At 45.9% G+C, this 12,314-nt stretch overlaps 1 protein-coding gene across 1 annotated transcript in view; it reads left to right on the forward strand.

The window, feature by feature from the left end:
- Nucleotides 1-1,969: 1,969 nt before the first annotated feature.
- Nucleotides 1,970-12,314, forward strand: part of C3H6orf132 (chromosome 3 C6orf132 homolog) — a 38,043-nt gene continuing 27,698 nt past the window's right edge. The window contains exon 1 of the mRNA XM_040424026.1: nucleotides 1,970-2,235. Coding sequence (XP_040279960.1) covers nucleotides 2,112-2,235 — 124 coding nt within the window. The 5' untranslated portion in view covers nucleotides 1,970-2,111. The remainder of the gene's footprint in view (nucleotides 2,236-12,314) is intronic.

Below are 12,314 nucleotides of genomic sequence, written 5' to 3' on the forward strand. Positions count from 1 at the left end.
GTCCCCACTGACTATAATGGGGGCGGGGGCGGAGTTCCGCCGAGAGGCTGCCGGAATAAAACTACGACATTTATTCCGGCAGCCTCTTGCTGTGCCTCGCTGGAACCCCGCCCCCATTATAGTCAAGGCACTAGCGGTCACTAGCGGCAGGACAGATCCGACAGGCTGTTCACACGACGGAACAGCCTGCCGGAGGTCCGTGCCGCTAGTGTGAAAGTAGCCTTAGGGCTCTTTCACACCTGCATTCTTGTCTTCCGGCATAGAGTTCCGTCGTCGGGGCTCTATGCCGGAAGAATCCTGATCAGGATTATCCCCATGCATTCTGAATGGAGAGAAATCCGTTCAGGATGTATCAGGATGTCTTCAGTTCCGGAACGGAACGTTTTTTGGCCGGAGAAAATACCGCAGCATGCTGCGCTTTTTGCTCCGGCCAAAAATCCGGAACACTTGCCGCAAGGCCGGATCCGGAATTAATGCCCATTGTACAGTGTACTTGCCGTCCGTGCGGCTCCCCGGGCGCTCCAGAGTGACGTCAGGGCGCCCCAAGCGCATGGATCATGTGATCGCATTGGACACGTCATCCATGCGCATGGGGCGCTCTGACGTCATTCTGGAGCGCCCCCGGGAGCCGCACGGACTGTAAGTATACCGCTCCCCCGCTCCTACTATGGCAACCAGGACTTTAATAGAGTCCTGGGTGCCATAGTAACACTGAAAGCATTTTGAAGACGGTTCCGTCTTCAAATGCTTTCAGTACACTTGCGTTTTTCCGGATCCGGAGTGTAATTCTGGCAAGTGGAGTGCACGCCGGATCCGGACAACGCAAGTGTGAAAGAGGCCTAAGGGTACTTTCACACTAGCGTTTTTCTTTTCCGGCATAGAGTTCCGTCACAGGGGCTCTATATCGGAAAAGAACTGATCAGGCATATCCCCATGCATTCTGAATGGAGAGTAATCCGTTCAGGATGCATCAGGATGTCTTCAGTTCAGTCGTTTTGACTGATCAGGCAAAAGAGAAAACCGCAGCATGCTACGGTTTTATCTCCGGCGAAAAAAAACTGAAGACTTGCCGGAATGCCGGAATTTTTTTTCCATAGGAAGGTATTAGTGCCGGATCCGGCATTCAAAATACCGGAGTGCCGGATCCGTCCTGCGCAGACCGGTAAAAATTTGAAAAAAGATACAAGACGCATGACAAGCGGAGAGACGGATCCGTTCTTGCAATGCATTTGTGAGACAAATGCTTTCAGTCACATCCAGACCGCCGGATCACATTGCCGCAAGTGTGAAAATAGCCTAAAAATTTTTTTTTTTTTAAATTCTTTACTTTGTACTTATTCAGTGGTTCCAACTGTCACCTAAGGCTACTTTCACACTTGCGGCAGAGAATTCCGGCACCAGAACTGCCTGCTGGATCCGGCAATCCTGACGCAAACGGATGCATTTGTGAGACAGATCCGGATCCGCATTGCAATACAAATGCATTGTAATACCGTATCCGTCTTTCCGGTTGTCATCTGGAAAAACGAATTTCAATGGAAATTAATACTGGATCCGGCATTCCAGCAAGTGTTCAGGATATTTGGCCGGAGAGCAAGCTGCGGTATTTTCTCTGGCCAAAAATCGTAAGAGGGACTGATGCATCCTGAACGGATTGCTCTCCATTCAGAATGCATTAGGATAAAACGGATCCGTTTTTATCCGGTATTGAGCCCCTAGGACGGAACTCCTTACCGGAAAAGAATAACGCTGGTGTGAAAGTACACTACCTTTCCCCAAGTCTAGCACATTACTGGAATAGCAGAGCATGGTGTCCTTCTCTCTGCTGAAGGGAAAGCTGGGTGATCAGCCCTGTAGATGAATGTGAGCTGGGAATTAATGTTTAACCCCATGGTGGCAGGGAGGTTAGATCTGGGCTGAGCCCTGCAGGTGAGAGCAGGAATGTGACTAGTGCGGTTTATGAGGAGGGTGGGGTCAGGTACAGGCAAATCATGTCCTCAACCAACAGGAACGAGCTATTTACCTGCTGGAAAGGTGGCTGCGAGCTTCATTTCCTCCTGCCTGCGACCGCTGAGGAGACATGACCTGCTGAGGAGGACACTCTCTCCACCATGAAGAAGGGGACTCTCAACAAGCTATTCGGGAAGAAGAACGTCAACAACAACTCCCTGTACGCCGACACCCCACCCTGGATCCTGCCTCAGGGGACCAAGAAGGCGCCTGCCGACTACCACGGTCAGTGCTGGGCATAGCCCCTCGGGTCTCTGTCATTTCACCTGTTGGTCTCCAGCTGTTAGAGAACTACGACCCCCAGCGTGGGCCAGAACGCTTGGGAGTTCTGCTCTCACAACACCTGGCGAGCCGCAGACCAGTGACGGGAAGGCTATGTGCCTGGGCTGGTTCTGAGGTAAACTGCTGGTGTGGAGGGTTAACCCTTTCTGCTCAGGATCGGGTAGAATATTGGCTTACATTGGGGGGGTGTTATACAGATTACCTGATTTAGATATGAATTTTTCAGTGGTGTGTGTGTGTGTGTGTGTGTGTGTGTGTGTGTGTGTTTTTTTTTTTTATTTTTATGGCAGTTTTCTTGCTTATTGTGAAAAAGTTGCATTTGAAATAAATATTTTTCCCTTTGCTGTTAGCCGCTGTATCGCCATGCCCGGGTGATACACACTGGGATTTCGCTGGTTGGTTATGTTCAGTGATGTCATCTTATTACATCATGTCGCTGATCGGATCGTACGTTTGTCGCTGGAATTTATTTGGAAGGTTGGTCGTATACAATCCAGGCTTGTGCCCTCGGGTGGGCTGTGTGAAGTGGCGCTGATGGGCTTAAAGGGGTTATCCCACGAAAAGTATTTACAGCAGCAGAGAAGTGGACTGGCATGCACACTACCCTGTTTCTCAGGTTAAGGGGGTCCCAACATCAGATGCCCTGCAAGAAGAAGATATTTATCAACTATCTGGTGGATAAGCGATCAAGGCCCGTGTGTTGGCCGCATCTTCCAGACCGCCGGCGACTCATTGCATCGTAGTGATTTGTGACGCAGTGAGTTCCTGCAGACGGTGGGACTAGTGTACTGTCCTCGCAGGATGGGACGGAGCAGTTGTAATTACACTGCGCTGCCGATACGAAGGAGACGACGCGCAGGTAAACAAGGAAGAGGAAGCGATGCTCACTAGTGTTGCGATCCCTTCAAACAGCTGATCGATGGGGTTGCTGGGAGTCACTGTCCCGCCAATCTATCCTGAAGATCCGTCATTAATATAAGTAAGAGGACCTGAGCCTAAGGTTGGCCATAGTGGTTAGAGAAACCCTCATTCAGCTGCCGGTTTCCACACACCCCCCCTCCCCCCCCAATACACTAGCCCGCTCCGTTTGCCCGAACAACTGGGAGAATGAAATAAGCCACTGCCATGACGTTAACATAGAACATGCCTGACCCCTGCCATCAGGGGAGAGTCAGGAGGCCCTATACTCATTAGATGGTTGGCCAGTTTGGGCGACGTTCATCTAAGTCGTGCGATTTATCAGCACTGGTGCAAAGGAAAACTGGTTTAGTTGCCCATAGCAACCAATAGGATTCCATCTTTTTTTCATTTTCCAAAGGAGCTCTGAAAATTGAAAGGTGGAATCTGGTTGCTATGGGCAACTAAACCAGTTTTCCTTTCCACCAGTTTTGGTAAATGTCCACCTATAATGCTCTTGTCAGGCCAACATCTAAGTGATAGTCCAATGTAAAGGGATGGTTATAAATCTAATTAGCTATGGCAGGGGCACATAGTTTAACCCCATGTTTGCTAACAATGTGCAGAGCAAACTGTATTCTACCTCACAGGATTAACGAAACCTACAGACGTTTGATTGCCTGAGCATGTTCCCAACGTCCAAGCTTAAGACTATGCGTCACAAAGGACAGCGTGCCAGTTACTTAAACCTATACAAATATGACGGGCCATCCTGATTCACAGCCGGGCAGCATTCCTACAGTGCACAGCGCTGACGCTCCAGAACGCGTCAGGATTATTCATCAACGTGTTTTTACTTCTACATACTGGGAGATACAAGGACAACCAGGAATGTTCAAGACCATCCCTCCAGTGATGTAATGTGCACCTACACGGCTCAAGAGCAAAACTTATGAAACTGACAAATACATGCCATGCCAGCCACCTGAGTCAGATCCCGAGAGGTCAGTCACTGAGGACATTCCACGTACTCTGGGTGAAGTCATAGGATAAAAGCCATACTCTCCTCGTCTGTCCACCACGTAGTCTAATGAATAGACCTGCTCATCAGAAGTCATTTTCTCTCACAAAAGGCTAAGTCTAGCTGACCGCATGTGGCAGGAGCAATCGTCCCACCTCCTTCCATAACCGTATGGTGACCCAAGTTCTTCAGGGACTACAGCTTTTGTGGTACAAACCATGTACTACAGAGACTATTCCAAAGAAGTCCTGCAAACAAAGGGGTTTTCCAGGAATATCTGATGGCCAAGTGTATTGGACAATATTGAATAGGCTGAAGCGCTTGCTGCCCCTTCTTTCTACTCTTCATCGGACCCCCACAGTGAGCACTTATTGATGGACTATCTTAAGGAAAGATGATCAATTGATATTCCCCTTTCCTTTGGAGAATGATTTGTATGGATTATGGGATTACTGAACAGTCACAAAAATACTCCGTATTTATTAAAGTGGTTGTTCCGTTTCCGATATTCAGATCTGTGGGGCACACACATAACTGCTTCTTCCTTAAGGCTCCATTCACACGTCCGCAATTTCTTTCCGCATTTTGCGGAACGGAATTGCGGACCTATTAATTTCTATGGGGCAGCACGATGTGCTGCCTGGATCTGCAATTCCGTTTCTGAAAAAAATAGAACATGTCCTATTCTTGTCCGCAATTGCGGACAAAAATAGGCATATTCTATTAGTGCCGGCGATGTGCGGTCCGCAAAATGCGGAACGCACATTGCCGTGTCCGTGTTTTGTGGATCCGCAAAACGCGTGTTTTGTGGACCCTAAGGATAGGTCATCAGTATCAGAAAACGAACAAACCCTTTTTAAGGGGGTTTCCTTAGGACAGGTCATCAATATCGGATCAGTCTTCATGAACTATACGGCTCCGTCCGCGGCGTAGTGTCCGAACCTGGTTACTGCAGCGCTTCTGTTCAAGTGAATTAGCTTGTTCTAAATAGAAAATGGTTGTATAAGGGCTCATGCACACAAACGTATTTTCTTTCCGCGGACCGTATGCGGAACCATTCACTTCAATAGGGGTGTAGAAAATACAGAAGTTACTCCGTGTGCATTCCGTTTCCGTTCCGCAAAAAAGTTGTGCCTGTCCTATTGTCCGCAAATCATGGTCCGAGGCCCCATTGAAGTCAATGGGTCCGCAAAAAATACGGAACACATCCGTATTTTGCGGATCCATACTGTAGAAATGCTATGCCCAGCTCATATTGCTTATGTGTTTGGTGATTAATAAGTTACTGTTTCTGTATACGATCCGCAGAAAATGGATCAAATACGGAAACCATACGGATATGTTTTGTGCACTAACCGAACGGAAGTGGACTTAAATCAGAGAGAAAAAACCTCCGATACGGAACAACGGATCAGTGAAAAAAAAAACGCTTCCGTTTTGTCCCCATTCATTGTCAATAGAAACAGAACGGAATGATCCAAAATGCATTCCGTTCCGTTTAGTTGTGTTCCCAGACCAGAGAGCAAACTGCAACATGTTGTATTTTGCTTTCCGTCCTGGGAATGCAAGTCAATGGGGACGGATCCGTTTTCTCTGACACAATAGAAAACGGATCCGTCCTCCATTAACTTTCAATTAAGTTCATGACGGATCTGTCATGGGTATATTACAGATAATACAACCGGACCCTATCATAACAGATAGTTGTATTATCAGTAACGGAAGCGTTTTTACCGCACCCTGACGGATCCAGTAAAAACGCTAGTGTGAAAGTATGTAGCCTGATACGGAATTAATCGGGGTCGGTTCAGTGAAAAACTGATTGTTTGGCGCACAAGTTTTATTATTATTATTATTATTATTATTATTATTATTATTATTATTATTATATTTTTTTTTTCTGCGATGGCGTTGAGTGCTTTTGTTTTTCCGCCTGGATTGCATCCATTCTGCATCTGTTGTTCACGTATGTGAAGAATAACGCAGCCTCTCCTAACAACCATCAGTAATCAGCATTGCATCCGGATGCCTCTTTTTATGTGGCACCTTTATTTCTATCGGGCAGGGGCTGCGTAAAAAGCGGATAATAGAACATGCTGTCTGGTTTTTTTGTTTTCCTGAATGCAATTCTGATCAGTGAAAAACAATGCTCATGTGCATATACCCATTGAAATGAATGGGTCAGGATGAACAATAATTGCCTAATAATTAGATTTTTATTGGATCAATTTATCACAAGGGTTTAACATAAATTGCTATTCGGAATTAGTGACTTTTAAAAATACCTTTATTTTGTTATAGTGCGGGTATAGGTATGTTCATACCAAAAAGGTGTACTACAATTTCAAAAGGATTATATATAAATTTCTTTTGACAGGGGAGTAGTGACCCCTGGCTAACACATATGCTAGTGATACAAAAAACTGTCAATAGACTAAGGCGGATCGAGGATCAAATCAAAAAATAGTACACGGTCTGAGGAGGGCAGGGCAGACAGGATGCTTACCCTAAAAGCCCTAAAAACTGCTCAGCCCAGGGTAACCCCCTGATGGTGGAGGTTCCCTGTCCCCGAACCTAGGACTGTCAAATCCCTAGATTAACCCTGACCAGGAAAAAATAATAGATATACAATGACAGTATCAAAAAATAAATAAATATATACCGGAGGCCCAAAGCAGGCTACTGGGGGAGTTTTGGCCAGCACCAGCACTATGTATCACGTGTTGATGTAGTTATCTTGCCTTCTGGTAATGTTATATCTACGCTCCCTCCATTGATCATCTATAGCTAAGTATCGGTTCAATTATATTGTCATCTTTGTATCATTGGTCACATCTACATCTTTGCTGGACTTTGTCCAAATGTCTACCTACCTCCTGATGAGCCTGATTGTATACAGGTGAAACGCGTTGAGGTCTGTGTTATAAGATGTGCATATTTTAAAACGTGCGTACTGTGTATTGGAGTGGAATGGTGATCCCCCGAGCATCTGGACCCCCTTCCACTCACTTGTTTGTATTTATTTTTGAATTTCGGAGAGGAGAGGTGGTGACCCTGATCATCTGAACCACCGGTCCCCTCCGGTATATATTTATTTATTTTTTGATACTGTCATTGTATATCTATTATTTTTTCCTGGTCAGGGTTAATCTAGGGATTTGACAGTCCTAGGTTCGGGGACAGGGAACCTCCACCATCAGGGGGTTACCCTGGGCTGAGCAGTTTTTAGGGCTTTTAGGGTAAGCATCCTGTCTGCCCTGCCCTCCTCAGACCGTGTACTATTTTTTGATTTGATCCTCGATCCGCCTTAGTCTATTGACAGTTTTTTGTATCACTAGCATATGTGTTAGCCAGGGGTCACTACTCCCCTGTCAAAAGAAATTTATATATAATCCTTTTGAAATTGTAGTACACCTTTTTGGTATGAACATACCTATACCCGCACTATAACAAAATAAAGGTATTTTTAAAAGTCACTAATTCCGAATAGCAATTTGGGTCAGGATGAACACCAGACGCTGTCCGTTTCGCAAAGCACAGTGAATCCAGATGTAGAACTCGCTGATGTGAAGTTGGCCTAAGGATCCGTTCACACTGAATCAATGCTGATTTTGACATACGGTGCAGGTTTTCAATGTACTTTGTTTTGACACCCTTGGTGCATTTCATTCATCCTGCTGTTCTACTGATAAATTTGCTCAAGTCCCCTTAGAATTTTTTTTTTCAGGGCACGTTCACACAGCTAAAATCTGCCTCGGCAGCGGAAAAACTGTAGTTTTCTGCTTCTAAATCCACATTCAAAACGCCAACCGTTTACTTATTGACTTTTTTTTAATAGGAAATAAACTTGACTGTGTGTGTGTGTGTTTTAGGGTTTTTTTTTGTCACAAAATAGAAACATAGAATGTGTCGGCAGATAAGAACCATTTGGCCCATCCAGTCTGCCCAATATACTAAATACTATGGATAGTCCCTGGCCCTATCTTATATGAAGGATGGCCTTATGCCTATCCCATGCATGCCTAAACTCCTTCACTGTATTTGCAGCTACCACTTCTGCAGGAAGGCTATTCCATGCATCCACTACTCTCTCAGTAAAGTAATACTTCCTGATATTACTTTTAAACCTTTGCCCCTCTAATTTAAAACTGTGTCCTCTTGTAGCAGTTTATCTTCTTTTAAATATTCTCTCCTCTTTCACCTTGTTGATTCCCTTATGTATTTAAAATGTATTTCATAAGGTCACATGAAGTCAGCAGAAGCAACATGTCTCGAAGTGTCCATACAAAATCTGCGCTAAAAGCTGAACGAAAAACTGCATCAAAATCGGGTCGGAATAATAGTCGCTACTCAAAAAATATGCATAATTTTGCTTTCACACTGGATGGTGTGTTTTTTTTTTTTCTATCGGCAATGAAAAAAGTTTGAACTCTTTGTTCCTTTTACTGTTTATTTAGATAGTTTTCTCTGATTCCAGGGGATAACGTGACCTTGCTACCTACAATAAAGAGGATCATAGGTCGGTTAAGTGGCAGCGATCATGTGATTGATCATTGTCACTTACTGTCATGGAGCGCTGTAGACAATGATAAACTAGCTCTGACTTCTGTATGGGAAGTCCAGCATTTGTCGACAGTACACCTGCAAACTCGCTATCGCCAGTTAAAAAGCACCTCTACCTAAGGTTACTTTCACACTAGCGTTTTTCTTTTCCGGCATAGAGTTCCGTCCTAGGGGCTCTATACCGGAAAGAACTGATGGTTTTATCCCCATACATTCTGAATGGAGAGTAATCCGTTCAGGATGTCTTCAGTTCAGTCATTTTGACTGATCAGGCAAAAGAGAAAACCGTAGCATGCTACGGTTTTATCTCCGGCGAAAAAAAACTGAAGACTTGCCTGAATGCTAGATCCGGCATTTTTCCCCATAGGAATGTATTAGTGCCGGTCGCAGACCGGTAAAAATGTGAAAAAAGATACAAGACGGATCCGTTCTCGCAATGCATTTGTGTGAGAGATCCGCATCCGGATGCGTCTCACAAATGCTTTCAGTCAGATCCAGATCGGCGGATCCGGCGGGCAGTTCTGACGACGGAACTGCTTGCCGGATTACACTGCCGCAAAGTGTGAAAATGGCCTAAGCCCATTTTCACACTGTCAGTATTTCGTATCATTATTTGTAACGGTACTTTCACACTTGCGTTTTTCTTTTCCGGCATAGAGTTCCATCACAGGGGCTCTATACCAGAAAATAACTGATCAGTTTTATCCCCATGCATTCTGAATGGAGAGTAATCCGTTCAGTTTGCATCAGGATGTCTTCAGTTCAGTCATTTTGACTGATCAGGCAAAAGAGAAAATCGCAGCATGCTACGGTTTTCTCTCCGGTGAAAAAAAACTGAAGACTTTCCTGAATGGCGGATCCGGCATTTTTTCCCATAGGAATGTATTGGCGCCGGATCCGGCATTCAGAATGCCGGATCCGTCCTTCCGGCCTGCGCATGCGCAGACCGATAAAAATGTGAAAAAATGTACAAGACGGATCCGTCTGTCCGCATGACAAGCGGAGAGACGGATCCATCCTTGCAATGCATTTGTGAGACTGATCCGCATCCGGATACGTCTCAAATGCTTTCAGTAAGCGGTGGATCCGGCGGGCAGTTCCGACGACTGAACTGCCTGCCGGATCACACTGCCGCAAGTGTGAAAGTAGCCTAATCCATTCCGGATGCATAAGGATGTCTTCAGTTCAGTCTTTTTGACTGATCAGGCAAAAGATAAAGGTCTCATGCACACGACCGTGGTTTTGATCTGCATCCGAGCCGCAGTTTTTGCGGCTCGGGTGCAGACCCATTCACTTCAATGGGGCCGCAAAAGATGCGGACAGCACTCCGTGTGCTTTCCGCATCCGTTGCTCTGTTCCGAGGACCCACAAAAAAAATATAGCATGTCCTATTCTTGTCCGTTTTGCGGACAAGAATAGGCATATCTACAGTGGGCCGCCTGTTGCGTTCCGCAAATTGCGGAAGGCACATGGGCGGCTTCCGTTTTTTTCAGATCCGCAATTTGCAGACCGCAAAAAAACTGAACGGTCATGTGCATGAGGCCTTAGAGTGAATAGGACTTCACACTCTCCCTACTTCTCTGTGCTTTGTGCGCACAGCGAATCCGCAAAACACAGAAGCCGCCAGTGTGCCTTACGAGATTTGCGGAACGGAACAGGCGGCCCATTGTATAAAATGCCTATTCTTGTCCGTAAAACGGACAAGAATTGGACATGTTATATATATTTTTTTTTTGCGGGGCTATGTAACGGATGCGGACAGCATACAGGCACAGAACCCCTATGTTCATGGGACTGCATATACAGGAGGCGGGTGCTGGCTGCAGAATCCTATAGTCGCACCTCACCCGACCTCTGACAAGTAGCTGCCATCCGCGGCAGTTAACCCATGCCGCACCTGAGGGGTTAACTGCCGCGGATGGCAGCTAATTGTCATAGAGGTCGGGTGCGACTATAGGATTCTGCAGCCAGCACCCGCCTCCTGTTGAATTTGAATGAGTTAGTTAACATCATTGGTGGCACAGTGACCACAGTCCCTCCCCCTCCTCTTCTCTCTCCTCTCATTGGTGGCAGCAGCACAGGGGGGAGGGAGAGACTGCTTCCTTCTCCCCTGTGCTACTGAGGGAACACGGATCGTGCTGATAGCAGCGTGATCCTTGTTCCCGATTCGTTATCGGCAAAATAGATACCAATAAATCCTGAATATTGGCCGATAATATCGGTAAAACCGATAATCTGTTGATCCCTAGTCCATAATACAGGCACAGAACCCCTATGTTCATGGGCGTGAGCCCTGAACTAGTAGTGGAGCCTACTCAGAGATCAGGTGTACACAGCCGTTGCTCCGCCATTTCGTGCATTGGGGACCGCAGTTTGCACGTGCATCATCCGTGCGGCTGCTGCGATCGGTCAAGACCCATTCAGCTTGAATAGGTCCGGCATCCGTCTACACCGCTGTTTTTTTTGCGGTGTGGAGGCACAAAGAGAAACCCGACGGGAGCCCTCTGTAGTTGTTCCGTGCCTTCGTTCCGCAATGCACCTTCTGGATCCATCCATGATGCAGCGAACACACGGCTGCTACCTGTGTATTGCGGACCCACTGTTTGCGGCCTGCAATACAGGCCATGGCTGGCAACTGCTGTGTGTATGAGGCCTTAGGGTGCATTTACACGCCTGTAAAGCGGATCTGCAAAACACTGATACTGGCCATGTGCATTCAGCGTTTTGTGGACTGCACATGCCCACTGCTATATAGGAAATGACTATTCTCGTCTGAATAGGATATGCTCTATATTTTTGCGGGTGCCATGTTATGGACATACAGATGCAGATAGCACACCGTGTGCTGACCGCATCTATCTTTTGCAGCCCCATTGATATGAAGGGGTCTGCATCCATTCTGCAAAATTGCGGAACAGACCCAGAATTACGGTCGTGTGATTGTGCCCTTAGGCCTCTTGCACCTAAGCATTAGGGATTCTCTCATATTCTGTTCAGTAAAAAACTGATGGTTTTGCACGCAAATTCAGTCAGTTTTGTCTGCGATTGTGTTCAGTGTTCCATTTTTTTTTTTTCCACGCGGGTGCAATGTTTTTTTTTTTTTTTTTTTTTTTTTTACACTTATTAAATGAAACCTGAAGGATATCTACATCTCCTAACAACCATCAGTGAAAAACTCATTCAGTCTGGATGCAATTTGTTTTTCATTGAAGCCCTATTCGTTTCTGTGGAGCCAGGGCCACTTGGAAAATGGACACTATAGAACATGCTGCAATTTTTCTTGAATGCAGAAGTGATGCATAAAAAATGTGTGGCTCAGGATTCAGTCCAGGTTCTATGCGTTTGCTTCATGCATTGCACCCAGACGGAAAACTTAAAGGGAACCTGTCACCGGGATTTTGTGTATAGAGCTGAGGACACGGGTTGCTAGATGGCCGCTAGCACATCCGCAATACCCAGTCCCCATAGCTCTGTGTGCTTTTATTGTGTAAAAAAAAACTATTTGATACAAATGCAAATTAACCCGAGATGAGTCCTGTCC

This window comes from Bufo bufo, chromosome 3 (genome assembly GCF_905171765.1).
Source record: "Bufo bufo chromosome 3, aBufBuf1.1, whole genome shotgun sequence".
In the NCBI taxonomy this organism is placed as follows: Eukaryota; Metazoa; Chordata; class Amphibia; order Anura; family Bufonidae; genus Bufo; species Bufo bufo.